Source organism: Nycticebus coucang, chromosome 7, assembly GCF_027406575.1.
Source record: "Nycticebus coucang isolate mNycCou1 chromosome 7, mNycCou1.pri, whole genome shotgun sequence".
Taxonomy (NCBI): Eukaryota; Metazoa; Chordata; class Mammalia; order Primates; family Lorisidae; genus Nycticebus; species Nycticebus coucang.
In genome coordinates, this window is record NC_069786.1 from 15,888,464 (window position 1) to 15,913,674 (window position 25,211).

Sequence of the window (25,211 nt, forward strand, 5' to 3'; positions counted from 1 at the left end):
TGTTATGCATTCCACCTACACTCATTCAGTATGCAAGGTTGTTCCAAAATGTTTTGCCACTAACGTATTTCCATTTTCTCAAATTAGAGAAACAAAGATATCATGGTCTTTTCTGAGTTTCACAACCAAATTATTATTAGACCTTAGGCTATTCATGTGACTCTGCCTCCATGTTTTGTAACGTGAGAAAAATGAACTTTATCCATGGATGATCATAAAGTAATTCACTCTTCTGAGGTCAGTGGAGGGATCTTTTACCCAAATATTGAGAGTATTGATCTCTTTCCTGTCGACTTAGCATGGAATACTGGGTCAGTGATAGTGTTTGGTAGAGACCACAGGCAAATCTTTCTGGATTCCTGTAGAAAAACCTAGACGTAAAGGAGAGCAATCTTATTCTTTACATCTTTTGGTTCAGATAGTTGAATATTTTTTAAGCATCTACACATTTATTCTGAGAGGGTAGACTCTACTTGTGTTGACCATTAAGGCTTCTCCTTGTAAAGAAGGCCACCCTGGGAGAAGAGAGCCCCTTTTCATTAGGTAAGTTCATGGACCAGACCTTTTTTTAATTCTATTTGTTAATCCACAAATTACCTTTCTAAGAACCAAATGCAAACAGCTTTGGTCTTTTGTCCTCTTGTTGAGAAGTTTGCTACACCCATAGAAGCTAATCATTTTTATGATCTTGTATTTTCTGATGCCGGTTTGTTCTTTGGAAAAATTTCTTTTTTTTTTTTAGAGGCAGAGTCTCATTTTTATCGTCTTTTTAGAGTGCTGTGGCATCACAGCTCACAGCAACTTCCAACTCCTGGGCTTAGGCAATTCTCTTGCCTCAGCCTCCCGAGTAGCTGGGACTACAGGTGCCCACCACAATGCCCGGCTATTTTTTGTTGCAGTTTGGCCGGGGCCGGGTTTGAACCCACCACCCTCAGTATATGGGGCCGGCGCCTTACACACTGAGCCATAGGCGCCACCAGGAAAAATTTCTTTTCATTTCTTGCATTTAGGTATAATTTCACCTTCATACTAAAATTCATAGCTTTCTGAGGCATTGAATAGAATCAGATTTTTACCACCTTCATACTAAAATTCACAGCTTTCTGAGACATTGAGTATAATCAGATTTTTACTCACCCCCTCTCGTGTTGGCATGTCAGTCAGTGAGACCGCAGCATGGACAGGTGGCTCAGTAGCCAGAATCCCCCCCAGTGCGGATAATGTCATAATTACATTAACCGAATGTGACTGACATTTTGTGAGTTTTTCTGTCTTCATTAAACTTGTTCACCTTCTCTGAAATCCTCATGCTGCACGCTAGCACGGAGCAGCCGTATCCCTCGACCCAGCATGAGTCAGGGGTGCAGCCGCGATACCAGCCGTGAGAGCAGCCGAGATACAAGCCCTGCTCGGGGCTTCCCTCCACTTGGTGAGTACACGCAGGCGCTGACTGAGGAGCGGAGTTCCTTTCCCTGCTCCAGCTGCTTGTCCAAGACACTGCTAGGTGGAATGACCTGCTTTCCCTCCTCTACTGTCCTTGTGGTCCTTTCTTCTTTCTTTCCTCTTCCTTAGTCACCCTTCGTTGTCCCCCTCTGCATGCTTGAATTTTGGCAACTTCAGTTTTCATATATTAGAGGAAAAAAGCACCACTTCACTCTGTACTGTTGCCGCTGATGACCACTTGCTATCAGGTGAGCCCATCTAGTAGTAATTTCTAACAGAAGGCAGAACTCAGCCAAAGTCAGTTGCGGCTTTGAAATAAAGTTAATTCAAAGCTTAGCCTTACTCATTGAAGTTTTACAGTTTACCTCTTGATTTTACTAAACATCAGTCTACATGTGATTTAACTCGAAGAAGAAACAAACGTGTAATGATGATAATGTTTAGAAAACAAAATGAGTTTTTAGTGTTAATACCCTGTTCCCCTGAAAATAAGACAGTGTCTTATATTAAGGTTTGCTCCCAAAGATGCGCTAGGTCTTATTTTCAGGGGACGTTTTATCTTTCCTGTAAGTAGGTCTTATTTTTGGAGGATGTCTTATTTTCAGGGAAACAAGGTAGTCCTGCCTATCTTTGAAATGAACACATAATAAGCCCTTTTAGTTATTAAAAACTGTTAATCCCCAGAGACTTTTATGAAAAGGAGTATTTTATATTCTTCAATAATTATTTTTTACTTCCTTGGCATCTTAAGTGCTATACGGAGAGATGTATGTTTTCCTCTTTCAATTATCACATGAACTGTGGATTGCAGCAGTCTCTCATTTTGACTATGTGATTATGTAACTGGTCTTTGACTATGTAAATGTCAATACAGAAGAGGGATGTTAAACCAAAAGCGTAACATCTTCATATTTGCCTATACTTAACTCCTTCAAGTGTCATACACTTCTTCCAATATCGTTTTTCCTCAATCAGTATCCATGGTCAAAATCTAGATATAGTTGTTTATGACCCACTGTCCTTTACGAGGAAAACTGCAAGTAAACAGATGCCAGAGCTCTGTTGAATGGTACTCTTGACTTAGTAAGGTGATACCTGCTGTGAGGTATTCTGCCTGGTCAGCATAAGCCCTTGAGGGGGCAGCTTACCCGTGCATGTCAGCTACTCCACAGCAATCTGAAGCATTAGAGCAGAATTCTTAATAAATCAAGAGTAGCAGTGAAGTGTTTTTTTTTTTTCTTTTCCCGAATGAACTGGTGATTTTTCCTTTTAAATTAAGGTTGTATAGCTCTGCATCCTTGCTTACTATTTGACCTTACAAACTTCCTACATGAGTAAATAATTCAGTCCATTTATTGCTTATTTTCTCTCTTAGAAGTAATTCAGTGTTTTTATTTTATATGTGTACTGGTATTTTTGATAATGATCCATAGAAGCAGCCTTTGTAATCTGGCATCTATGGTCCAGGCAACTGTGCTGAATTCTTGAGTTCCTAACTGAACCCTAAGTAGTTGAGTAAACTTGTTTGGCTAAATGGATCTGCTTAACAGTCTTGGTGGCAATCCAGAATGTTGAAATGTGTAATTGCTACTACCAAGGCAGAAGGTGTGGATCCTAACAAACTCTAGCATCAGCCTGTGTCTTGTGCTAAGGCCATATGTAATGTCTTTGAGCTAAATTTTTGTACCATGCCTGTTTTTGCTCCTTGGGTTAAACCTGTCCCTAAAACAGAAGAACAACAAATATGTTCATGTGTACTGCACAATTTGGAGCAATCAAAAGACTAATGCCTTGGTGGTCCCTGTTAACACCTTCTGGGGCAGATATTATCATCAGTCTTAGGGACATTAAGCCACTTTCTCAAAGTCACACAGCTAAGTGTAGAGCCAGGGTTAGAATTCATATTTGACTTAAAGCCTGCCTCATTTGAAAGTAGTTCTGATGGGCTCATTCAGTGGGCTTTTTTGTTGTTTTTGAAACAGAGTCTCACTCTGTCACACTGGTAGAGTGCCATGGCATCATTGTAGCTTATAGCAACCTCAAACTCATGGGCTTAAGCAGTCCTCTTGCCTCAGCCTTCCAAGTAGCTGGGACTATAAGCATGTGCCACAATGCTCAGCTAGTTTTTCTATTTTAGTAGAGACAGGATCTTGGTCTTGCTCAGGCTGGAATTCCGTGTTTTACCTCTGTTTTCAAAAATGTGTTAAATGGTATTATCTGAGGCTTCTGCAGGATTTGGCATATAGGGAGCACTCAGGAGATACTTGAGTTTTTGGTTTGCTGGATTGGTATTAGGACCTGGGAATTCAAAGATACATATCACATGATCGTTGTCCTCGGGAGGAGCTAAGGTCTAAAGCAATGGTTCTCAACCTTCCTAATGCCTGATGTATTTTCATTGTTACAAAGGGTTCGCGACCCATAGGTTAAGAAAGAACCCACAGGTTAAGAACAGCTGGTAAAGGTTCCCTCTTTATCTCATTTATTTTAATAATCACTTTTCTTACTCCTTTAGGAAATTGGTGAGATTACTTACCGGTGTATAATCATACATACATACCTTTGAATCAACTTATATAGCCAACTTTGATTTTAAAAAGGGGGGGAGGAATGAAAACAAATATGTTTTAGTGAATATGTTTTTAGGTTTGCATTTTTATTACAAGATTGGGATTATTTTAATAGTATAAATATATATTTATAAGGTTATGGTGATGATTTTTGATGAACTGTAAATCAGGCGTTGACATAAGTGGGTCCTCCTTGGATTGCATTGGTGGGTGTTCACTTGTGTACTCGTTGTGCCCCAGATCTACTCTGGAATACTCTGCTTTAATAGAACCAAAGGACCTCTTTAGAAGGAACCCACATGTCAGGTATCGCTTAAAAACTATGTATAATTTAAACTATCAAGATAGAATACTGATGTGCTTGTACAATAAATGTATAGTTTGCTTGAGTCTTAAAATGTTTTGCTGACTTCTTTATTAAAGGAATGTGATAATTTTATAATACCTATTTTAGAAATTTATCTTTATATTTTTGTGAATCTTGAGAAAAGAGGAATTTTCTTTTTGCAAACTGATGAAAATTTATCCTTATTGGCTAGGTAGCTTTTTCTGTTTAATAGCACATGTGCCACAGAGATGCATGTTTTGTAAACTGACATGAGCTTAAAAAAGTAGATAAAATTATATTGAAGAATTTGAGGCTCGAATATTTTATTACTAAAAATGAGAACATTAATATATATAATACTCTAGTAGTGTGGATGAAATGTGGCACTGCTCAGTATTACTTTGTAAAATCTGTAAATTTTCTGTGATTTAATCACCATGAATTTTTCAGAGTAATGAATGGAAGCAAATTATCTTTTGTTTTTCCTGAGGTGAAGAGGAGCTATATATTGCATGAATCTGTGGTCAATAAGTCACTGTTTTGAACCAAGTCTTTATTACATAATTATTTCCAAAAGTTATTCTCCCACCACATGAGGATAGAGTTTGGTGTTTCTCCTGTTGATGAATTAATATACTTAATATGAATACTTGCTAACAAAATGATTTTTTAATGTCTAATTGCAAATTAGAGTTTGCTCTTAACCATTAATGCCACCACCAGCACCACCACCACTACTAACCAGTTTAATACTCTGAATAACTCACAAGAGGTAGGTACCATTATTAGCACCGTTTAACAGATGAAGAAACTGAGACACAGAGAAGTTTAATACTTTGCCAAAGGTCCTATAGCTAGTTGTGATCAAAGCAAGATTTACAGTTGTATTACCAAGCTGGTGCTCATAACTGGAATATAGCTGCTTCTCAAAGAATATCATTAAACTTACGACAACTAAATTTCTAGCAGTTAAACAAGTACATTAATACACACAGGATATTTGTGCAACAGAACATTTTGACTGGAGAAAATGGAATTCCAGTTTTTGAGCCCCCTTCCTGTGATTTCATTCTATTTCTGTTGAAATAGCATTATGAACTTCTATGCTTTTGTTTTTGGTGCATGGTTGCATATGCATCACATACTGATGAAACATCTCGTGAGCTGAGTTAATAATTCATCTTTTTGCTGTTCCACTCGGGGGATGTAGAAGGTGCTCTGTGACTCCTGATGTTCTTCATGTTGCACATTTCCATACTGGCTGATGGAGGCTTCCTGGTATGACCGTAAATCTGGAGTCCGAGTTGGTTGATGCACACTTAGTTTGGAGCACCTTAAAGAGTGCCTTCGTTGTGCCTATGTGTTAATAGCTGTGTGAGAGCCAGCTGGCTACTGTGGAGTTGGGGTTGGCACTTGCTGTTCATTCATATCCAGCACCATCTCTTTTCATGAGAAAAACGTGGCCTTGTTGGTGGTAGTCCTTGCATTTCCTTTGGACTGTGGCATTTTCTGTCTTGGGTACTTCCGTGTTAATCCTGTGGGTGTTGCCGTTCCTTTTACCTGCAGCCTCTCGACGTCATTCCAGGTCCACTAGTGCTCTCTCCACTGCTGAATCTGTTGGGCAGTCAGGTGAACAAGTGCTAACTGCATGACTTGGCTTCTTCATATGTTCTAGTTTCACACCCATCTTAACATTTGTTTTCATCTGTGTCAGCTAGCACTTGGCATGTATGCACCTCATATTTTCTTTTACCCAATGTGCTTTTATTTTTTTAAGTTGTTGAATGTTTATAGTTCTGTTAATAGGCCATAGATGCTTTATAGCCTATTTGGCAATGTCATTTCTCCAGTGTTCATATTTATGTTAAAACAAACAAAAAAAAAATTGGGAAGTACTTCCCTTTCTGCCTCTCTCTCCCCAGAAAAACCACCAAAACTAGGTATTCCTGTGGGGAAAGGAGATAGGAATATCATTTGACAGTCTTTTATCTCCAAAGTCTTCACTCCCAGTGAACCATCGAATACTAATGCCAGTAAATAGTGTCAAGTTCAAATTATTTTACTATCATTCCAAATTATAGCATATATTATTTTCATATGTATGAAAATTAATGTATTTTTCTGAAAGTTTTACAGGAAAACAGGATCAAGATTTAGGTAATCAGGTCCAGGCCAAACATAGCAGCCTGCAGACCTCAAACCTCCTGTCTCAGCTCCATTTAAGAAAATCCCAAATCCACTGGTTAGCCACAGTGGCAAAAAATAAGCATACGAAAATGCATCAGTTTGCCAGATTTATCTAGCATTTTTATATGCTAACAGTTACTACTAACTATAGCTTTCTCACATGAATTTGTTACCAGTTCGGCCAGCTATACATTTTAGCTGGGTGTGTTCCGATTAAGTACATACTCCTGAAGATTATGAGTCACACCAAAGGCCCAGTCATATGTATCCATCTCTTGGAATATTGAGCTTCATGATAGTATAAGAGCAGTGAAAATATATTAGAACAGATTTTAGTCTGGCAAAAACAAAAAGTTCGTTAATTTTGCTTAGATCCAGATATACATTTCCCCTTAAGATATAAAATTCAAATTGTCTACCATATGTTTCAAATGATCTGCCGTCACTGTGTATGGCAAAACTGTATGTATCTGGGAAGCACAGATTAATTGCATTGTTTTTATAGTTTTAATTTTGTGTTTGAAAAATCAATATTATCCTTGGAGCAAGAATTGCTGGCATGAGATCTTTTTTTTTTTTAGGTCTGTTTTATTTAAGTTTATGCTGGATAATTTTTAAATGGCTTATAACTGAATTACTTTCATTCTGTTACTCATAAATCTACTATCTACCCTTTTTTAATGGAAGAAAAGATGAACAAGATCATCTTTAACCATGTGCACAGAAAATCTCACCTATTTTATATTTTAACTGATGAGAGATGTAATCATTATCGTGGTCTTTTTTTTTTTAGTTTAAATGCATACTAAATTAACCTAACAAATGTAATGGCTAAAATGACATTTGGAATGATAAGCAAATGCATTAAAAAAGGGGATAGTATAACATAAAATTTTTGTTTCTTTATAAAAATTCATGATTGTGTAACTCTTAACTAGCAGTGTTTAAATTTTTTTCCCTTTTCTGTGGTGGTGGAAGGTGGTAAGGTGGAAGGTGACATTTTTAAAAAGCCAAATAATACTTCACTTTTAAAGTTCACCACTTTTGCAGGTGATGTCTTGTTACATATCCAATATTTTACATACATCATTTTATAGGAAAGAATAGTTCATGTAAATTAGATACTAGCTTCCCTTTAATTCTAAAAGCTTCTAGAATATTGCTAATATAGAGATCTCCCTTGTTCAGTCATATTTGTTAGCATAGAGAAAATATTTTTATCTAAACATTTTTCTTCCAAAGGTTATACATTAGAATTTTAAATAAGACACTTTTTACTAATAGATAGTATAACGGACTTAAAAAGTGTAACTTACAAAGTATAACTTACACTGGCGCTGTCTTATTACAACCATAATTTCTAGCACTTCTTAAGGAATGCTGGTCAGCTAACTTAATGGGACTTTTAAAAGTGAGTCTTTGTTTCCATGATATTTACAAGCTTAAAATTGTCATTTGAACTAAAATTTATTTTCAGTTATTTGGATTCTTTACCTTTTGTTCACCTGTTTAAAGACTATCCTGGAAAAATCCTTTGAGCAATGAAAGTACTGGATTTTTATGGTGATGAAGAATCTTAACAAATTAATTTTAAAATAATCTTTGCTGATATAAGCATGACAATGAACAAGTATCTAAAAATAATTGAGCATGATTAATAACAAACAGTAATGATACTAGTAAACATTTGCACAGAGATCAATTTAATACATTTGTTTCAAATTTTAACTTGTCTATTACACAGCCTTAGAACACCTTTATCAAACATGAAGCTTTCTAATTAGTTTGACCAAATGTTGAGGCTACCTGCCTCCAGAGGAAAGCTAAATAGATTAAAAGGCTGGACGTATAGCCCTTCTATAGTAAGTTACCGCCCTCTTGCATCTCAGAACTTTTCAGTAATAAAATATCATGTTCAAACAATTTCAGTTCACGGAATACTTTGTGATAAGATAGCATTAAATGTGAACGACTTAACCTCTACCACTGGTACATAAATCAAGTGTAGTTTAAATTGACTAGAGATTTTTCAGTGCCTCTGTCTACTTGGTGGGAAGAAGCGGGAGTCCTTGCAAAGAACTGAGAAAATCTGAATTAAAGTGACACATCTCTTGTTTTTGTTTTTTAAATAGAACGATTTGGGCTTGGCCAGCCAGGAAGAATGCCTGGTTCTGTGAATGCCTTACGAGTGTTGAGCACAAGCACAGATCTTGAAGCTGCTGTTGCTGATGCTTTGGTAAGAGGCACAGTATGTACACAGTCTCCCTGAATTAATCATCGGCATTGCTCTCTGTCTTAGCAGGAATCAAGTTACTGAATCACTTTTGACACTCTTTAAAATTGTATAACTATAGGATACATTTATATTATTGTTTTCTTATTAAGTATTTACCTCTGTGCACATATAAGTGAAAATTGGGTTTACAGGAAATATTAGCATCAAGTATTTCTCATCTTGCTCTGTAGTATCAAGGTTTTGATGACACTTGGCTTTTCAGATGTCATTGAGCTTCTGTTTTTCTTTGTAATCACAGTTTTTTAAATAGCATTTCCTTTTTTCTACTTTTGTGTTTCTTGCTTTACAGACTTCTGTGGCATTTTATTACAACAATAGATAATAGAGTTTGAGGTTTGAAAATCTTGCATTAATTCTGTTACCTCACATATGGGTCCATAGGATTTTATGGGTTTTTTTTTTAGAAAATGAGTCCTTACGTCATTTAATAAAAGTTTCTAAATTTTAAGGTTAAATCTTCCAGGATGTGAAACACCAGCAGAATATGTTTTTGCATCATTATAATGCAGTGTCTAAAAAGCACAGAATAACTGCAAGTCCTTTAATTTGGGCTTGTAGAAAAAACTTCTTCATAAAATTGCCTTGTGGTCAAATTGCTTTTTTTTTTTTAAGTATTTTTTTTTTTTTTTTTTTTTTTGTGGAGACAGAGTCTCACTGTACCGCCCTCAGGTAGAGTGCCGTGGCGTCACATGGCTCACAGCAACCTCTAACTCTTGGGCTTACGCGATTCTCTTGCCTCAGCCTCCCGAGTAGCTGGGACTACAGGCACCCGCCACAACGCCCGGCTATTTTTTTTTGTTGTTGCAGTTTGGCCGGGGCTGGGTTTGAACCCGCCACCTTCGGCATATGGGGCCGGCGCCCTACTCACTGAGCCACAGGCGCCGCCCCTTTTTTTAAGTATTTTTATTTTATTTTATTTTATTTTTTGGAGACTGAGCCTCAAACTGTCGCCCTGGGTAGAAAGAGTGCCATGGCATCACAGGTCACAGCAACCTCCAACTCCTGGGCTCAAGCGATTCTCTTACCTCCGCTTCCCAAGTAGCTGGGACCACAGGCACCCGCCACAGTGCCCGGCTATTTTTCATTTGCAGCCTTCGTTGTTTGGTGGGCCAGGCTGGATTCGCACCTGGAAGCTCAGGTGTATGTGGCTGGTGCCTTAGCTGCTTGAGCCACAGGCGCCAAGCCCAAATTGCTTTTTAAAGAAGCATTTCACCTACTGATAACACAGTCATCTTGCGTATTTCGGTGTATGTACTTGGCATTTGGATTAGTCTTTAGAATTTTCTTGTCCCTGGCCTTGCTTCTGCTGTTTTAAGATTTATTCTTTAGGGCGGCACCTGTGGCTCAGTGAGTAGGGCACCAGCCCCATATGCCGAGGATGGCCGGTTCGGACCCAGCCCCGGCCAAACTGCAACAGAAAAATAGCCGGGCGTTGTGGCGGGCGCCTGTAGTCCCAGCTGCTCGGGAGGCTGAGGCAGGAGAATCGCTTAAGCCCAGGAGTTAGAGGTTGCTGTGAGCCGTGTGACACCAGGCACTCTACCCGAGGGCGGTACAGTGAGACTCTCTTTAAGCAGGGAAAAAGTATATAATATACCACTTCAAACCTTGAAGTTTTTGTTTTTAATCCAGCCATATTTCATGTGATCAACATTTTACAGTCTGTGACTACTGTGATTCAGCTTTTCATTCCTCCGTTTCCCCCTCATTTATTCTAGCTCAGTCAGAGTACTTTGACAAGTGTCTATGAACAGGCACTGTGCTGCTCCATAATGCTTTCCCTGGAGGCAGGCTGCCCAGCCAGCTCTATTCCTTAGCCGTTTATATATAAGGACTATTTTCTGGCCAGTACTAGAGTTCAGGATAATTATTCTAACTGAGGCTTTAATGTAAGAGTCAAGAGCTGGGACAGATTTCCGTGAAGCTGTTTCTCCTTCCAAGTGACAAGAATCTTATCTCTTATTTATTCAGAGACCCTAGGAAGTGGAGGTCACAGGGGTGGGAAATAATGGTTATGATCCCCTTCGATAAATGGGACTTCCAGTTCGGGCAGGGGATTTCTTAGATCTTCAAAGAACTGGGTAAAGGGCTATCTGCAAAGTTCTAGGAGACAGAATAGGACTTGAGACTTTGAGCTTTGGCTTGACGTGAGCTTTTTTTCCTCTAGCTTCTGCTGCGTCCATGCTGCCATGCTGCCCTTGTTACTTTCTGTACAACCGTGTGATCTCTCCTGGGCAATCTGCTTTAGAAGAGAAAATGCAGGAATGGTGGAGAATCTTTGCCACACCAAATAGACACCTCAGGGGCAAGACAGAATGTCTCAGAGGAATAGATAGTGGAATTAACAGTGACTTTAGAGATGTGCCTCACTGATATGGGAAGAGTTCTAGCAAAGAATTATGTATAGCAAGTACCAGAGGCATTATGAGAGTTTGTAGGAGGATTAGAAAGTGGCCTTTTTGAAAGCATTCTTTATTATTATTCGCTTGAAATGAAATGCTTGCTAACCTGTGTTTTTGGTTTGCTGAGATATGTTTTGCTGTACACTTTTGTTGCAAGAACAATCCCCACATATGCTTCTGACATAATTCTCTATGCTTTTTCCCCATCCTTCAATATTTTCCTGCCTACAGCTATTAGGAGACTCCAGGAGCAAGGTACCAGTGCCTTAATTTTTGTTTTTCAACTTTATTTCTTCTGTTGCAAGTATATTTCTTTTAGAAGCTAGTGAAAGTGAAAACCGTAGTATAGCATAGTACAATATAGAAATTTTGGTCTGAAGTATGATTTTGTTAAATCATAATGATTTGGCATCAGTGTTGACTTTGTTAGCAATGGAGTCATTCACCTTTCACATACATCTTGTTTTAGTATTTATTTTGAATGTCAAGCTCTGCTTCTTCTCTTAGTAGTGTTTTCATTTTAGTGACTCAATTTAGGCCCATTGTTTTGTTATCATGATTTCATGAATGGATTTATCAAGATTTTTCTTACTTTAGGAATCTGGTTTATGTATAAATAGATCATCTGTATATGTATTAGTAAATTATATTGATGATCATATAATTTATCATACAAACAAAAAAGCTCTGAGAGTGAAAGAGGGATGCTGTCAGTGACTGTACTGGAACAGCGTCATTGGCAGAACAGTCCTGAGCAAGTTGGGATTAATAATAATAAGCCGTATTATTAGAAAATTGTATGGTTTAAGACAATGACCATTTGTTTTCTTTTAGAAATATTTTATCAAGTTTATATTAGGTTTAACAGTTTTGTATTCAGTGTAAGAGAAACAAGTGTATATTACAGTCTGCTTTAAAAGAAGACTATTTGTGTTCAAAACTTTAAGTCTTTAATAAATGAAAGTAGCCTGGATAATTTAAGAATTTCTTGACGTAGGATACTTCTGCCACTGACATTTCAAGTTTAGATTTTCTTAAGGAAACACATATTCAAACAAATTTCCCATATACCATGCCCAAGATATATTGCTTTTAACTGGGGAGGGTCTGGCGGGTACAGATACTTACAGTGTATCAGGTGCTGAGCTGGATTATTTAACATATTTCATTTCATTCTCACAGCAGGCCTGTGTGATAGGTTTAATTATTTTTGTCTGCAACATGGGAAACTGAAGCAGAAAGCTTAGGAGGCTTTCTGAAGTCACACAGCCAGTCAGTGGTGGCACTGGAATTGCAGCCCCTGTGTCTTCCTGTGAAGTCCACACACTTTACTAGAGGCCATGCTCTTTCTGTCTGCTACAGAATGCTGTACTTACTTATTTTACCTACTGGAAGACTGCTTTTCTCTTTTTATGTCCCTAACCTATAAGCACAGGAAAAGGGTGTGCATGCACACTCTCTGTGCGCGTGTGTGTGTGTGTGTGTTTATGTTTAACTATTTGTTGTTGATTTTTTTGGTACGACTCATGGTCATTTTCACCTTTCCATTTTTTTCCTCAATCACCCCCATTCCTCCTTGGAACTGTCAGAAGAAGCCTGTGAGGAGGAGATATGAGCCGTATGGGATGTATTCTGACGATGATGCCAACAGTGATGCCTCCAGTGTTTGCTCTGAGCGCTCATATGGCTCCCGGAGTGGTGGCATTCCCCATTATCTGCGGCAGGCCGAGGATGTAGCAGAAGTTCTCAACCACTGTGCTAGTTCAAACTGGTCAGAAAGGAAAGAAGGGCTTCTGGGCCTGCAGAACTTACTGAAGAGCCAAAGAACACTGAGGTGAGGACAAGAGTAAAGATGGGAGCTAAGTTTGAGTCCTATATTGTATTAATCAGGAGCTTCAAAGGGATGCCCTGTCATTTGTTAAGTCCTTACAAAGCTCCAGTTGTGAGGGCAGGCACTAAAAGTACAAAGATGACAGGCACAGTCCTTGCCCTTCAGAGGCTCTGAAGTACCTGGCAAATATTCTGTAATCTATTAGATTTCTGTTTTGTTTTTTTTTTTTGTAGAGACAGAGTTTCACTTTATGGCCCTCGGTAGAGTGCTATGGCATCACACAGCTCACAGCAACCTCCAACTCCTGGGCTTAAGTGATTCTCTTGCCTCAGCCTCCCGAGTAGCTGGGACTACAGGCGCCCGCCACAACGCCCAGCTATTTTTTGGTTGCAGTTCAGCCGAGGCCGGGTTTGAACCCGCCACCCTTGGTATATGGGGCCAGCGCCTTACTGACTGAGCCACAGGCGCTGCCCTCTATTAGATTTCTTAAACATTTGGTTTCTTTAGGTTTTACATGTGTCTGGTAGATGTTATTTGAGAAATCTTGGTATAGTTTGCAATTCAGGTAAAAGGCAAAACAACTCTGCAGGTTAGTATGGCTCATTATACTTCAGATCCTGGAGATGGTATCGCTCTCAGTCTAAAAAGTTGTAATACACATATGCATATGCTACTTACGTGGCTTATAAATGCGCCTAGTAAAGAGAATAAAATGGAGCACTTCAGAATTGTAACAGCATTATCTCTAGATTTTTTTCTTTTTTTCTTTGTTTCTGTTTCATAAATTTTCTGAAATGAGCATATATTATTACATATACCAAAAAAAGTATGTGTTTGTACCATATCTCATCAAATCTAAGTTTTCATTGACCACCATTATTTTATACGTGTTTCCCTCTAATAATAAATGTTGTTTATTAAATCATGAAATACTAACATACTATTGATTATAAGATGAATCTCAATTAAGGAGATATTAAAACATGAAAAAAGAAATGTGAATGGGAAATGAGGAATGGATAACTAAGAATACATAAATATAGTTATATCTTTTGGATCACTTTTTTAAGCTACGTTGTGAAACTAGAGAAGCATATGGCCTTAGCTGTCCCTGGGTTCTGTAAAGCTGAGTGAGCACTGGCTTATGAATCACACTGGGCTCCAAGTACCTCTCTGGTCAGTCTGACTCCACCTCCTGTATTCATCCCTGCCTCGCAACTATTCCATCTATTCATGAAGATGATGTGGGAGGTTTTGTCATTCCTCTGAAAGGAATACCTTCTGAAAGGTATTCCTACAATATTCCTACAATATTTCACTGAATATTTCCTGAAATATTCCTACAATATTTCACTGATCTATGAGAAACAAAATATGTCTTCTGGTGCTTGTTCTTCAAAAATCTGTTTAATCCTGGTGGTCTCATTTTCTAGATTCTTCATGTTCACTAAGTACCCATTTAATCTCTAGAAATCTGTTGATCAGCTTTGGCGTAATCTGGGCTGTGTTGTAAACAGTATTGAGGGATCATTGAGCCAACTTTTTCATTTGCATAAGAAGGGATTACTCGAGTATTTGGGGGGAAAAAAGACCGTTCTTTCAATCCTTAAAGCAAAAATGAGACTCGATAGTCAAGGATCTAAAAAGGCGAAGAGCAGCCACATGTCATGTCTGCGTGGAGTGCCAGCTATTCAGGTGAAGATGGGAGAATCGCTTGAGCCCAGGAGTTCAAGACTGCAGTGAGCTATGATCATGCCACTGTATTCTAGCCTGCACGAAAGAGCAAAAAGACCCTGTCTCTTTGAAAGGCAAAGAGCCCCAGTAGGAAATGAGTGTTTGTTTTGTCCCAGGCACAGTAGTAGGTATGAAGTATTATCTTTTTAATCCTCTCAGCATCCATGTGACATTGCACTTATCCTGTTCTACCAGTAAGAAAATAGAGGCCTAAAGATACGAGAGTATTTTGTTGTACGAGAATTGAGATTAAAACCCAGGTCTGTCTGAGACATGCTATTTTAGTTTATTCTGTGGCTGGTGGAAAACATTTGGGATAAAATGAAGGGGTTTGGGTTCATGGCTTGGTCATTTCCAGCTGTGTGAGCTTGGGTGAATCACTCTTCTCAATTTTGTCGTCTTGAAATGAGTGCAAATACATGGTTTTACATTTCTGTTTAATTTAATCATGAATTAATAAGAATTCATTTATAAAGAAACTTTGTTATGTAGATACAAACAATGTAAAGGTAGTTGATGGAAACAAAAGGATTTTTCAAAGCAAAGCCATAACTAATTGGAGTGCTGACTTAGCTAAATTTTAAATTCATCGATTTACATTTTATTTCTTCTAGTCGAGTAGAATTGAAAAGACTGTGTGAGATCTTCACCCGGATGTTTGCTGACCCACACAGCAAGGTAAGTCTGGGAATCAAGCCTCACTTACCTCCCATCTGCATGTCTGTGTGAGCCACATAATCCACTACCTGAGACTGAGGGATTTCCTGTCATGCAGTTTGGACCTTAGAAATTTAACACTAGTATCAGTAGTAGTATGTTACATCTTTTAAAAGTGGAGTTCTTAGAAACCACTTAAGTTTCTAAGAATGTACAAAACTTGAAGTTAAGTAATTGTGCTTCACATAAGAGTTATCGTGGAGGCTCGGTGCCTGTGGCTCAAGCGGCTAAGGCGCCAGCCACATACACCTGAGCTGGCAGGTTCGAATCCAGCTTGGACCCACCAAACAATAATGACAGTTGCAACCCCAAAATAGCTGGGTGTTGTGGTGGTCGCCTGTAGTCCCAGCTACTTGGGAGGCAGAGGCAAGAGAATGGCTTGAGCCCAGGAGCTGGAGTTTGCTGTGAGCTGTGATGCCATGGCACTCTACCCAGGGTGACAGCTGGAGGCTCTGTCTCAAAAAAATAAAAATAAAAAACTTATCGTGTAGAGAATCAGATAAAGTCTTCATTCAGCAGATATGTTTGCGTGCCTCCTATCAGCCAAACGGTGGGCTAGCTGCTTCGATGTAAGATTGTATTATAGTATAGTGCATTTTTTTAAGTTACAGTGGTGAAGAAAATAAATACATAATTTTTTTTGTAGAATACATTGTCCTAAGACCAGATAGAAAATTAGAAGTATTTATTTAAGGGACTTATTAAAAAACTAGGTTTAGTTGTTTCTCAAAATGGAATTTTGTTGTTCCCAAGAACTTGCTGGATAGTGGTCACATAGCTGGTGCCCGTGCTTCCTCAGGGCCAGAGGGAACACTGACGTAGGGACTGCCTTTTTCACAGTGGAGTCCTAGCTTAGACAGAAGCACCCGTGAGTATGAGACAAGGCTCTTTCTTTAGAGCCTTGCTTTAGAGGTGGTGCTGAGAGAAGGACTGTTGACAAAAGTGTATTTGGAGTCTAGATTTTATATAAATACATTGGGAGGAAGCCTTTAAAGCTGTTAGAAAGAGAGAGAATGAAGAAATAAAGAAAGTTAAAAGGTAAAGGACAGAGCTGTGGAAACTGATAGAACTTTAAATCAGCAGAAGCAAATCTTAAATGCTGATTAGTAGGATTAACTGTATTATACTACAGTTTTCGTAATAATAATAAAGATGGTCTCTCCCAGGTCTTGCTGGGAGAAAGAAAGCTATGAACCTGTGAGGCTCAGGGAGTCCAGCTAGTTATCATCCTCTTCCTTCTTTTCCTGTCTTTGCTTCCTCATAGGAATTGTTTTTGTTTGTTTTTGTTGAAACAAAGTCTCACTCTCTGAAGTGCCATGGTGTCAGCCTACCTCACTGCAACCTCAAATTCCTGGGTTTAAGCAATCCTCCTGAGTAGCTGGGACTACAGGTGCCCACCACAGCACATAGCTAATTTTTCTACTTTTAGTGGAGACTGGGACTCGCTCTTGCTCAGACTGGTCTCAAACATCTAAACTCAAGGGATCCTCCTGCCTCGGCCTCCCAGAGTGCTAGGATTACAGGTGTGAGCATATGTCCTCCCAGGAATTGTCTTTGAAATATCAAACAGCCACCTATCCTTTCACCCACTCACTCATTCAACATTTACTGAGTACCACATCTGAGCTAGGGATATAGAACTCAAGATATGTCCCTTGCCTTTTGAGATGCCCCTTACTGTACTTCTCCTTACTCAGTATGAGTCTTAAAATGTCTTTTATTTCCCTTCCCTTCCCCTCCTCTTCCCTTCCCTTTTTTCTTTTCTTTTCTTTTCTCTTCTCGAGATGGTCTTACTCTGTTGCCCAGGCTAGAGTGCCAAGTAGCTGGGACAGCCAGGCACCACAATGCCTGGCTAATTTTTCCATTTTTAGTAAAGACAAAGTCTTGGCTCTTACTCAGGCTGGTCTCGAACTCCAGAGCTCAAGAGATCTCTCACCTTGGCTTCCCAGAGTGCCAGGATTATAGGAATGAGCCACTGTGCCTGGCCAAAACCATGTCTTAAAATTCCTGGTATGGTCTGGACATGGTGGCTCACATCTATAAGAGAATTGCTTGAGTCCAGAAGTTGGAGGCTGCGGTGGGCTATGATTGGGCCATCACACTTTAACCTAGGTGAAGGAATAAGACCTTGTGTCTAGAAAGAAGAAAAAGAAATTCCTGTTAGGGCTCTCAACCTCACAACAAGGTTAACATTAACAATAGTAATAAAAGGCTCAGCGCCTGTAGCACAGTGGTTATGGTGCCAGCCACATACACCGAGGCTGGCGGGTTTGAACCTGGCCCAGGCCAGCTAAACAATGACAACTGCAACAAAAAATAGCTGGGCATTGTGGCGGGCACCTGTAGTCCCAGCTACTTGGGAGGCTGAAGCAAGAGAATTGCTTAAGCCCAAGAGTTGGAGGTTGCTGTGATTTGTGAAGCCACGGTACTCTACTGGGGTGACAAAGTGAAACTCTGTTTCAAAAAAAAAAAAAAGTAATAAAAATTAAGGAATGAATTTAAAGGTCACGTAGAAATACCAAGATATAATTACCAAGATTTTCTCCTCAGATAGTGTTAGATTTAGAATATAAGCATAAGATTCATAAAATTTAACATAAGAGATATTAGATGGTTTAGAACATTGATGGAATTTCTGTTACCTGTCACCTCTAGATTGCTGATTCAGAAGCAGAATGTGAGGATAAAGAAGGAAATATGTTTCCATCAGAAGGCTCTTGTACAGTGAGTTTGGAGGTCTCAGTTTAGTCAACGTTTGTTAACTGCCTGTAAACTAGGCTAGGAATCCCACAGCCAGGGGTTCTTTTCCTGAGCTATCTCGGAGGAGACCTCTAGTGGTGTATAGTTGCTGGGTTGCCCCAGTAGAAGTCTCATTAACAAGGTAGAGGACGCTCAGTGTTACTTATCTTTCTGTAATTGATTTAGAACTATTCCATTGTGGACTCTGTTTCACTTTAGGTAGCAGGATTGAGTACACAACAGAGTAATCCTTACATCAGTATTTTTTATGCTAAGCTATAATCTTCTATTACTTTATATCAAAATAACCAACATGAAAAGTAATAGCTACACAATAGTGAGTAGGATTTTTCCCTCATCCTATAATATTTTTTAAATGCTAGATAATGAATAAGAATACTATAAAATTAGAACAATTAAGAGGTTGGTTTTTTTTTTTCCTTTTTTTTAAAGAAAGAAAAACCTTCAGGAGTAAACTCAGAAAAGTTAATTTCACTCTGTACTGACTTTTAAAGGCTTTATTTTGAGGGGGAGCAGAGAGTATTTGTATCAGTTTCTAGCCCTTTCAGTTTTCTTTTTTAAAGAAACTGCATGAAAATGGTATTAATTCACTGTGGACTAACATGGAATTTGTTCTGTTGCATGGCCTGGTTTGCGGTGGAATTCACAACAGAGAGTAAGTTGCAATCCTTTTTCCTTTATCTATTTTCTGTAATACTTTTACTTTCTATACGTGAGTAGTGTTAACCTAAGTTAATGAGAGCCTGAGCAAAGCTAGCATGAACATTATTAATGTTTTGTAGACTTCAGAGGAAATTTTGAATTAAATATGTGAAATTTGGTTTTCATTTATGCCTAGGTTTTCAGTATGTTTTTGGAGACTCTCGTGGATTTTATAATAATTCATAAGGATGACTTGCAGGACTGGCTTTTTGTTCTTCTCACACAATTACTTAAGAAAATGGGAGCAGATTTACTTGGATCTGTGCAAGCGAAAGTTCAGAAGGCTCTCGATGTCACAAGGTAAGTGGAGGCTGGACCATTTTGATGTTATAAGATTCTTACAGGTGACTTTATGTATTTCTTTTCTGTTACTTGTGGTGTTTGTCACTTACTTGAGTATCTCCCCTGTCCCTCAGTTCTCACATTGTCTTGTGGCCACATCCCACCAATCCATGAGATAAAATACCTATCATGCCTTCTATTAGTTGCCATTGTTTTTGTGAATGCCTAAGACAAATGTAAAAACAAGCATCAAACTTGGAAACCTGATACTTTTCTCTCTGAAAAAAAAAATTTAAGTAAACATTTTTAATATATTTTTATATCTTCCTGAAGACCTTAGTATTTTGAACACTTTAACTTCTTTTAAGTGACACTAGACATTCTTCTGTCAATGTATGATGTAGAGTTTTCGTTGATCCAGGGAACGGTCTCTAAATTGACAATACATTGGCTCAGACATGGATAACACATTTATAGCAGTTGTGCCCTTCTGGCTGTTCTAAGACAAAGTACTGTACAGGCTCAGAAAAGTTCAAAAATCTATGTGCTGCTGTTGTTCATAACCTCTATTATCTGTGCAACTGTGGGTCCTGAGCATACTAGTATTAGACTTAAATGATCTCAGAGGACACTTCACAGTAATGTCTAGGTTGTGATTGAATGGAAAATAGAGCAGAATGTCAAATCAGTGAATTTTTTTTTTTTTTTTTAAGCAGAGTCTCACTCTTTTGCCTGGGCAGAGCGCTGTGGCATTATAGCTCACAGCAACCTCAAACTCTTGGGCTCAAGCCATCCTCTTGCCTTAGCCTCCTGAATAGCTGAGACTCTTGACACCTGCCACAATGCCTGGCTAGTTTTTTCTAATTTTTCTAAGGTCTCACTCTTTCTGCGGCTAGTCTTAAACTCCTGAGCTCAGTGATCTACCTACTTCAGCCTCCCAGAGTGCTACATTACAGGCATGAGCCACCACACCTGGCCTGAAATCAGTGAATTTTTTAAAAGAACAAATGAATGACTCCAAGTCACTCAGGAAATTATCATCAGCACAGTGACTTATGTAAGACCTAATTACTACAAACTGGACTAAAACTAGGTGTCACAGAATTTTCAAAGTGGAAGGACCTGAAAGACTATGCTCATTGTATCAGTGAGAGATAGAGATTTTGTCTTGACTGGTCCAGGGTCACACTTTGTATTTAGTGGCAGTCTGACAACTAAAATCCACAATTTCTGATGGTGGCTTTGTTGTCCCTGTTATTGCAAGGACATGGTCCCTCACTCCTGTGTGTGTGGGGTGAGTATGAATAGTGCTAGTGCCTTTTCTTCCCTCTCTGGCTCCCTCAACTAGTAGAACAGCATATACTGCCCAGCACCTGTAGCTCAGCGGCTAGGGCACCAGCCACACACACCAGAGCTGGCGGGTTCGGATCCAGCCTGGGCCTGCCAAACAACAATGACAACTCCAACCAAAATGTAGCCAGGCATTGTGGCAGGTGCCTGTAGTCATAGGTACTTGGGAGGCTGAGGCAAGACAATTGCTTAAGCCCAAAGGTTTGAGGTTGCTGTGAGCTATGACAGCACAGCACTTTACCCAGGATGACAGCTTGAGACTCTGCCTCAAAAAAAATAAAATAGTGTGAGCCAGGCTTGGTCTGTAAGTCACTTAATTCAGTTGAATTTATGAATGAAAATATCTAATTCAGATTTTGGGGAATGGTGGAAATATTAAGATTATATTCCTAAACTTGAGTGATTAAGGAATACTATTGTGACATCCGGTTAATCTTTCTGGATATCTCATTTCTTTTAAAAATCCTAATCTTAATAAATTTGGTCTGGGTCTCCAGGGCTAAAGCATTTTCAGTATTTCCTTTTTTTCTCAATAGCTGAGAAAAAGCTTATCTGGAATCAGTCAGTGATTATTCAGAGGGGATTTCAGTGATGGCTGAGAGTAGTCCTCAGGTTACACACCTGAGTGCTAATCTGCCTCAGTTCCCTTTCCTTCAGCTGTTCCTTGACCACAGGGAGTATTTCCTGAGTAAACACACTGATGACAGAACCCATCATCCCTTGCTGCAGAAAGAGGGAGAGGCACTTTGTGTTGCTGTTAATATTGTCACTTAAATCATGTAAAGCAAAGTGTACCTTGCTTCCAGAAGTTGCCCTCAGAGATTTTGGGGGTACAAAAAAACATGAGAAAAGGGATGCTATTGGGTCAAGTTTACTTTTTGTTAGTAATCATAATGGCAATATCATTATTATCTAATATGTACCATATACTTTTTATTTTTATTGTATTATTTAATTTTGAAATCAGTTCTGTTAGGTAGATATTATTTGCTTCATTTTCTATATTCAAACCTACATCCTTACTCATTTTAGTATACTTACTGTAGATTGGGGAAAGTCTGTAAAGGAATCCAGAGAAAATAATATAATCGGGCGGTGCCTGTGGCTCAGTTGGTAGGGCGCCGGCCCCATATACCGAGGGTGGTGGGTTCAAACCCGGCCCCGGCTGAACTGCAGCCAAAAAATAGCTGGGCGTTGTGGCGGGCGCCTGTAGTCCCAGCTACTTGGGAGGCTGAGGCAAGAGAATCGCTTAAGCCCAGGAGCTGGAGGTTGCTGTGAGCTGTGTGAGGCCACGGCACTCTACCGAGGGCCATAAAGTGAGACTGTCTCTACCAAAAAAAAAAAAAAAAAATATATATATATATATATAGATAATCATTCAGTTTTAATTGTAATTGGGGTTTGCATTATCTTTTGATAATTTGAATTGCGTTATCTTTCCTATTAATATGGAAGTTATAGCAGCATTATCCTCCTGGGGCTCCATTATGCAATTTTAAACTAATACTAGTAATTGCAGCATTTTAAGGGAAAGAAGCTGACTTCCTCTAGCTCGGAGCACTTCGGTGTCACTTGACTGGATCAGAGATGTGCAACAAACTACAAGAGATGGGATCAGTAACAGGCAAGACATGGAGCAAGAGAAGGGGCTGCCTCAGGCTCCCATGTGTGATTTGTAGATGGATAGGAAATGTTTCGTTATCTCACAGGCATCTTCTGTGGTAACAGTGAAAAACAGGATCATAAGCAGTTATCAGGACCAAGGAGGACAAAACAGTTAGCCTAAGCAGTTCAGCTATAAATATCCTAGTAAGGATATCAAAATAAGATTTGTGGCCAGGTGTGGGGGCTTACACCTGGAATCCCAGCACTTTGTGAGGCTTAGGTGAGAGGATCTCTTAAGCCCAGGAGTTCACAAACAGTTTGGATAACATAGTGAGACCTCAGTCTCTTAAAAATAAAAAATATCTAGACATGGTGGCATATGCCTATAGTCCTAGCTACTCAGGAGGCGAGGCAGGAGGATCTCTTGAGCCCGGGAGTTTGAGGTTGCTGTGAGCTATGATGACTCCACTGTATTCTAGCAGAGTGAGACCTTATCTCAAAGCAAAAAATAGATTTGAGAATCAGAAGTGTTTTTCGTGTTTAAGCAATATTCATAGCTGGAGGGAAGATGAGCAAATTCCTAGATGGCCAGGTAGGAATCTCTTCCTTAGTTTTTTGCTTAGTCTTAATTTTTCAAATAGCTCCACAAAGTAAATTCTGTATATGTTTTGAGACTTTAAACAGGATTTTTCTTTTTCTGCTTTTACTTTAGTAGGTACATAAAATGAAAAGTGCTGTTTTAAAAATGTGAAGAGGCTTCTATACATGTTAATCTATAACACTATGTTTTTGTTAATAAATGTTTTATAATAAATTTCTTTAAAAACAAGTACTTTTTTTTCATGTAGGGACTCCTTTCCATTTGATCAGCAATTTAACATTCTGATGAGATTTATTGTGGATCAAACTCAAACTCCAAACCTCAAGGTCAGTAGTTATTTATCATATCACAATTCAACCTCTAGGCCTCAAATTTGTTTGAAATTTACTCTCTTTAAATACACAACTCATACATATGTTTAACTATTGTAAATAAATCTACAGTGAGTGTTCTTGTTCAATTCTTTGTGAGCATTTTCCCATTTCTCTTGGTTCAGTGCCTAGTAGAGCAATTGCTGATTCATTGAGTAGGTGTATATTTAACTTTTTTAGAAACTGCTAAAATGGTTGTGCCATTTTTATTTCCACCAGCAATGTGTGAGAACTTTAGTTTCTCTACATTCTTAGCAACTCTTGAGCATTCTTAGTCTTTTTCACAATTTTAAACTAGAAAATTAAGTCATTCTGATGCCTTGAACTCAGTGTCTTATTGGAATGTTTCTTTAATATTAACTAAGACTTGAAAATCAATTGTTAACCTGTTGTAGAAAACCTGTATGACAACAAAACTAAATTCGAGGAAGGATGTGTGCTAATTTGAATTAAGTCATGTTAATTGTCTATTCCTTGATCACTAACTTTTGTTGGAATGGGCTAAAAATAGTTTTTCCTGAGGCCAAAATCAATTGAGAAGTAGATGGTAAAGTTAGGATAGAACATCAGCTTGATTACTGAACATGCTGCCTTACAGAACATGGCCTAGAATGTGTGACAAAATGAACTTAAGAGTTGAAGTCACCGTCACAGTCAGTGGCAGAGCTGGAAATCCCACGGTCTCCCAACATGGGCTCCTGTCTCTGAGTGTCTGGCAGCATAGACAAAGAGCAGAGCACCTCTTCTTCATAGGCATGGCAATCTAAAAATGAAGAGAGCCGAGCTGCATGCCACTTCCGGTCCCCAAACTTACTCATCAGTCATTTCATGCTTTTCTCCTGATTGATATCACTCTACCTAGAAACATAAATTCAGGAGAAAGGAAGAAGGTTTTTTCTCAACAGTGTTCACTTTTCTCTGGCCACCAGTTAAAAATTCTATTCAAAGATTCATCAAGTATACTTATATATATATATATATATATGATTTTTTTTTTTTTTAAGTATACTTAATATTTTTAATTATTGAATCTTTCAGGTCAAAGTTGCAGTCCTAAAATACATCGAGTCTCTGGCCAGACAAATGGATCCAACAGATTTTGTAAACTCTAGTGAGACAAGGCTTGCCGTTTCTAGATTCATAACCTGGACAACAGAACCAAAGAGCTCAGACGTGAGAAAGGTATGTCCAAGTGATCAAAGTATAATTACAGAGTGTTCTTAGGCATGTTAGAAAAAGATATTTAGAAACTTGTAAAACCAGCCCACCCATGCACCTGTAAACCTTTGTCACTCTTCTTCTGTGAAAACCGAGCTTTTGCTATTGCCTCCTACCTTCTATCTCTGGCTGTATCCATTTCCAGTCTTTGAGTATCAGAATGAAAGTCACAAATCTTGCAGGATGAATTCACAATTTTCTCAGGCATCTATTTTATATATTTGATAATGTGAAATCACTAGTATTTTATTTAGTGTCTCTTACAAAGACACTTGTTTTCCTTCTGTTAGCTCGTAACATGTACTTTGGAGATGGAATTGCAGATCTAAGGCTAGCTGGCTAGAGGGTGCCTGATAGTAAAATGTCATTGCAGCGTTTGGTAAGGTATATAATAGATTCTTTGGGCGCCTGTAGTCCCAGCTACTTGGGAGGCTGAGGCAAGAGAATCGCTTAAGCCCCGGAGTTGGAGGTTGCTGTGAGCTGTGTGAGGCCACAGCACTCTACTGAGGGCCATAAAGTGAGACTCTGTCTCTACAAAAAAAAAAAAAAAAAACAAAAGAGCAAAAACCTTCCACTTATATAGCACATAAGAATTTTTCTGTCTATGTGAATATGAGGTGTGACAGTCAAGTTCACGAACTCAACTACATATGCTGAGTGTTACTATGGTCACCTTAGAAGTACTCCCTTAGGAAGCTACACAACGATGCCAGCACTTTGTCCACTTTTTAAAGCAATTTTGGAACTCTTTTTTTGGAATGGACATCAGAACCGTTGTTGTATTTATCCTTGATGTCCTGAATGTCAGCAAAACATC

At 38.7% G+C, this 25,211-nt stretch overlaps 1 protein-coding gene across 36 annotated transcripts in view; it reads left to right on the top strand.

Moving 5' to 3' along the window:
• CLASP1 (cytoplasmic linker associated protein 1) overlaps nt 1-25,211 on the top strand; it is a 307,493-nt gene that overhangs the window by 216,227 nt on the left and 66,055 nt on the right. For 10 of the 36 annotated variants that reach the window (XM_053596856.1, XM_053596855.1, XM_053596870.1 and 7 more), the window contains 9 exons: nt 1,322-1,429; nt 5,908-5,970; nt 8,661-8,764; nt 11,455-11,478; nt 12,813-13,057; nt 15,403-15,466; nt 19,104-19,267; nt 23,053-23,131; nt 24,215-24,358. In XM_053596856.1, the coding sequence (XP_053452831.1) occupies nt 1,322-1,429; nt 5,908-5,970; nt 8,661-8,764; nt 11,455-11,478; nt 12,813-13,057; nt 15,403-15,466; nt 19,104-19,267; nt 23,053-23,131; nt 24,215-24,358 (995 nt within the window). The remainder of the gene's footprint in view (nt 1-1,321; nt 1,430-5,907; nt 5,971-8,660; nt 8,765-11,454; nt 11,479-12,812; nt 13,058-15,402; nt 15,467-19,103; nt 19,268-23,052; nt 23,132-24,214; nt 24,359-25,211) is intronic. The other 26 variants (XM_053596873.1, XM_053596883.1, XM_053596877.1 and 23 more) reach the window with 8 other exon arrangements.